At 34.2% G+C, this 5,000-nt stretch overlaps 1 protein-coding gene across 3 annotated transcripts in view; it reads right to left on the bottom strand.

Moving 5' to 3' along the window:
* Nucleotides 1–5,000, bottom strand: part of LOC125045828 (cingulin-like) — a 6,769-nt gene that overhangs the window by 212 nt on the left and 1,557 nt on the right. For all 3 annotated transcript variants that reach the window (XM_047643332.1, XM_047643334.1, XM_047643333.1), the window contains exons 4-14: nucleotides 4,744–4,920; nucleotides 4,527–4,646; nucleotides 4,020–4,148; nucleotides 3,746–3,937; nucleotides 3,383–3,521; nucleotides 2,627–2,769; nucleotides 2,274–2,497; nucleotides 1,944–2,141; nucleotides 1,324–1,455; nucleotides 956–1,126; nucleotides 1–437 (exon numbers count right to left, since the gene is read on the bottom strand). The exon at nucleotides 1–437 is cut by the window's left edge and continues 212 nt beyond it. In XM_047643332.1, coding sequence (XP_047499288.1) covers nucleotides 335–437; nucleotides 956–1,126; nucleotides 1,324–1,455; nucleotides 1,944–2,141; nucleotides 2,274–2,497; nucleotides 2,627–2,769; nucleotides 3,383–3,521; nucleotides 3,746–3,937; nucleotides 4,020–4,148; nucleotides 4,527–4,646; nucleotides 4,744–4,920 — 1,728 coding nt within the window. In that variant the 3' untranslated portion in view covers nucleotides 1–334. The remainder of the gene's footprint in view (nucleotides 438–955; nucleotides 1,127–1,323; nucleotides 1,456–1,943; nucleotides 2,142–2,273; nucleotides 2,498–2,626; nucleotides 2,770–3,382; nucleotides 3,522–3,745; nucleotides 3,938–4,019; nucleotides 4,149–4,526; nucleotides 4,647–4,743; nucleotides 4,921–5,000) is intronic.

The following is a 5,000-nucleotide window of genomic DNA, read 5'->3' on the forward strand; positions in this document are numbered from 1 at the left end:
TAAATTGACATTTTTTAACCATGAGAGGAAGGACTCCAACAGGAAGGACTCCAACAGCTCTATCACTCTGGTATTAATACCTGCTATACACGAGATAGATTTACTGAAATACGAGACATTTCCAAAATCCTATGGAATTTCCCCTTCAGGTCTTCAGAACTTAATTAACCTACTCTGTGTACTGTGAATTTTTCTGCTAGTGTATCAGCATGGTAGAGTGTTCAGTCATTCTGTTTTTCACTCCATAAAAAGTTTTGAGCCATCTATAACAAGACTATTATAAAACAGTTTTTAGTTCATGGAAGCAACAATTAGAGATATGTACTGATGTATATCAACATGTAGGCTTATATAAACCTTCATCTGGCCTGGATCCACTTCTTAGGGTAACAAACCTCTTCTCTGATGCACGAAGACGATCCTCCACATCTTGAATCCTTATGAAAATGAAAATTAAATCTAAAAAATAATAGTGTTTTTTCTTTCAATATACTGCACTTGCCTTCATTATACATCTACATTTATTAGAATTCATATATATATATATATATATATATATATATTATATTATATTATATATATATATATATATAATATTATATATATATATTATATTATATCTAGATATTTTTTTGTATAATAAACTCAGGTTTCAAATTTGAACAATAAAAAATATATTGCCAATACCAAAATTAAATCTAAAATCTTGTTAGTTCAAGAATCTTGCTATAAGGCTTTGACTGTGCAAAAGGACTGTACAGTAACTTATTATTTAAATTATTTAAAATAAAAAGATCCTCGACTTCTTTCTTTGCAATAATATCAGGTGTCTTGCTTACATAAATTAGTATTCTTGAGGAAGATTTCTGACCACCACTGTAATTCTTAAAACTTCTATCAAGCATTTTGTAATTATTTGCCTCATTGTATCAATGAAATTAAACTCATAACCTACCTTTTCTCATAATGAGAATTGAGATCTCTTGCAATGGCCAAGTTAGTACTGGCTTCGTGCAATGAACGCACTAACTGCTGACTTTTGCTCTGACACTCCTGCAGGCGTCGACTGACCTCAGACACCTTCAGTTCACTTTCTTTTCTTTGATCATTCATTTGCACCTGTAGCCTTTTAGTACACAAGAATAAAATACATCACATAGTAACATTCTTTGCAGTACAGAAATAAGGACTCATTTGGGAGTCCAAAAACCTACTGAATGTCTGTCCCTTTTGCATACCTATTTTATCAGCATTTAATAAATTGTATAATGAGAGAACTAATAGTACACTATCACATACAAATTAAAAAAAAATCCCTTTTACCTAGTATAGCTTTCTTGGAGACTAGCAATATTATCCTGGAGTTGAGTCACAACTTCTTGGTGCGTTGAATTTAGGGCATCAAGTCGGACTCTGCTTGATGATGATAGTTCCTCAAGCTCCTCTGTCTTCAGTCTGGGATGAGGAAAAGAAAAATCACATTGACACTTCTTGCATCCTTCCCTTTCTCTTCTGTGCGTGTCAGTATAGGTATATACTTTTGTGTGAGTTTATTCATGCAAAACTGATGCAAGGAGTGCCTATGAATACAATTATGAACAGTATTAGATAATCCCAATGGGAAAGAAAAGAAAAAGTTACGTAAATATAAGCCCTGATTATATGGTTTTAATACACATGCATAACTTTAAGGATAAAAAACAACTAATCAACACATATATATTCAATATCATAAACATAAACATAAAAAAGTCAATTATAAACAAAGCTTAATGCAAGGCTTATCACCTAAGTTTCTCTTCATGGATTATACATATTTTTTCTAAATAAAAATGTACTGATTTTTTGGCATAAAAATGTCAAACAAAATTAAAGCAGAGAAAGCAATATATATGACAATGGACAAAGCTTCTTCTGGTAAAACGAGAAAGTGATTCATTAACCTTAACTGCCTCTTCAAAAACTTTTCACTGGATGCGCCATCTTCTTTCGCCCTTTCTAAAGTGGCTGTAGCATTAGTATTTGCACTTCTAATCTCTTCACATTCTAAACGCAAGGCCTCACACTCGCTACGTGAAATACTCAGTCGCTGTTCCAGTTCCTGTATCCTGTGGAACAGTTCCTCTTTCTGCTGTTCATATCTAGTGGGAGAACAAAAGGATAATATAAAAAGTGAAAATAGAGTTAATGACAAAAAAAAAAAAAGAAAAAAGAAAGAAAAAAAAAAAATTCTGCTGACACCTTTTTTTTTATATGAAAAACTTGATACTCACTCTCTCATGCTCAGTTCATTCTGATCAGAAACACTCTTCTTCTCTGCTATTGTATTTGTAATTTTAGATTCTAAAATGTTGATGCGATCATGCAGGTTTAATGTCTCTGCTCTGTGTTGCTCTTTTCTGTTGCTTAATTCTGTTGTTAAACGTTCAACTTCCTCTGCCATCTTCTTCCGTTCACTTAAACTTCTGTCACATTCTAACTGCTTCTGATTCAAAGTCTAGAAAAAATAAACAAATAAATAAATAAGCAAAAAATAAATTATATTTTTTTTACCAGCTTCTTATCACCCACAATGCAGATTGTTAAGATATATGTTATAAAAGTTTCCAGTTCACACAAAGCTCACCATTTCCAGCTGAGCCACTTCCTGAGACAATTTCTTTATGTTGGCATTGTAATCATCTTTAACCTTGTTTACCTCTGCCTTAGCTTTCTGGCCGGCTTCTTCCATTAAACTCGCTACTGTACTTTCAAGCCTCCGTACTTCATCTGTAATGGCAAAGAAATTTACCAATATGTTCACTCAAGTTTGCTTTTGGATGATCTTTTTTACTCATTACCTGATCAAAGAGGAAAGTCTGTAAATATTATCCATTGTGATTCCTATTTTGTATAACTGATGTCAGACTTAACCTAATGACACCGGGTGGTTTCCTGATACAAAAGCCCTTTCTCCCAGGCTGTATTCATAGTGGCTCGGGCCCTGCTCCCGGGGGATCATGTTGGCACCATAGCGTGTGCAGCATGACCATACATGCCCCCGGAAAACAGGACCTGTGCACCATGGCATGTATGTACATGCCACCCAGGATATAGTCCAGGCATGCCATGGCATGTAAGTGCATGCCACACGACAGCAAAGGGTTAAGAATCATGGAACCGGCTACACGATATTTTATCTGAAATAAGTTTCCTTTACTCTCTTATCCCATCTTGCTTTCTCCTGATTAGTATTATAATTGAAACATATCAAAACAAACATACATACAACAAATGTACTTAGTCCAGCTACAGTCACACACATACACAATCATTTATAGATTAGATATATGCTTGAGAATGATCTACAAATAGCATGCACTGAAACACAGGTACAACTAACTGAGTGTATGTTTCTCTCTCAACAGAGCTGCATCTTTTTCCACGAGAGAATCTTCTGCAATTCGTAAACTATCAGCTACTCGCCTCTGAGCATCGTTTAATTTTTCTTTCACGTTTGAAAGTACCTTAGACATCTGATCCTGAAATAAAGGCAGTGACTGTGAAACTATAAAACCATAATAATAATGATAATAATAATGACAATAATAATGATAATAATAATGATAATAATAATAATAATAATAATAATTAATAATCATCATCATCATCATCAATTTCATTATGCTATACTCAAGAGAGGTTTACTCTCTTTCCATTTTTTCACTTGGAATACATAAGAAAAACTGGTACTCTAATCAAATACTTTGCTCTTCTGCAATGCCTCTGTCTGAGCAATGAGAGTCCTCAGGTCATCACTCTGCTCTAAGAATTTGGCATTCAGGGTTCTATAGGTGTCTCTTATTTCCTGTGCTGCGCTTTCTTTCTCTTCTAACGTTGACTTCAGTGCCTTATTCTTTTGAAGTTCTTGTTCTAGATTTATCTCTATAGATGATGCCTGGAAAATGATAACCTTTACTAGTAAAATTACAAATACAGATGTAAATGTTTATTTATTTATTTCAATACATGAAACATACCTTTTTCTTCAGTTCAACGTTGACTTTGAGAATTTCAATCTTTTCATCTTCCAATCTTTTCAGTTCTCTTCGCAGTCTAATTGTCTCTTCCTCTAGAGCCTCCACAACCTTTACATATTCATCACTAAACTGGAGATTAGAAATATACAAAAGAAATAATTTTCTTCTTCCATGACTGCAATAAAACAGAATAATCATCTTTCATCTGCGTCAGCAAGCTATACTCTCACTGTCATCAATATCAGACAGGCTGTACTCATTTCACCAAGTTACATTGGGTCCTGCTTGACTAATCTATGATAACATTATGCCAACTAAATCCTATATGGTTAAACTGCATTACATCAATCATTTGGCTTGGCAGGGGATGGTGTACTTGGTAAATCTTAGGCCGAATCAATCTGGGTTACTTTTGTTATGCTAGATTAAGATATTGTAGCCTGTGTTTAAATAACTTATAAAGATCAGTTGAGGAACAAAATCTGAACATTCATTCATCAACCTTACATGGCCTTGGAGTGGGATCTGAGCATCACTGGTTGCACTTTGTAATCCAACTAGGTCTTGCTGCAGTCGTTCAATTTCAAGAGTCTGTCTGCTGTTCTCTGCTTGGCAAAGTTCCTTTTCCTGTCCGGAATAAACCAAGTATTGTGCATTAATTGGGATTGTATTGTACTTCTCTCTATCAGATATTTTATGCATAATACAAAAATAATTTCTATACCTTCTGGGCAGTCTCAACTTCACTTTTCAGTAAGAGAATCTCTTCACCAGAATCCTGTATAACTGATGACTGTATCTGTTGCAACAAAGCTTCAATTCTCCTCTGGTTTTGCTTGTTGGTTGAAGCTGATCGGGTCTGCTGTGTTGTCAGCTCTTCTCTCAGGTCATCTATTAAAGCCTTCAAAGAAATATCAAGAATTAACCCAGACTTGTATATAATCAGATTCACTCTACATATTAATTTTATGATTTGTGTTT

Source organism: Penaeus chinensis, chromosome 38 (assembly GCF_019202785.1).
Source record: "Penaeus chinensis breed Huanghai No. 1 chromosome 38, ASM1920278v2, whole genome shotgun sequence".
In the NCBI taxonomy this organism is placed as follows: domain Eukaryota; kingdom Metazoa; phylum Arthropoda; class Malacostraca; order Decapoda; family Penaeidae; genus Penaeus; species Penaeus chinensis.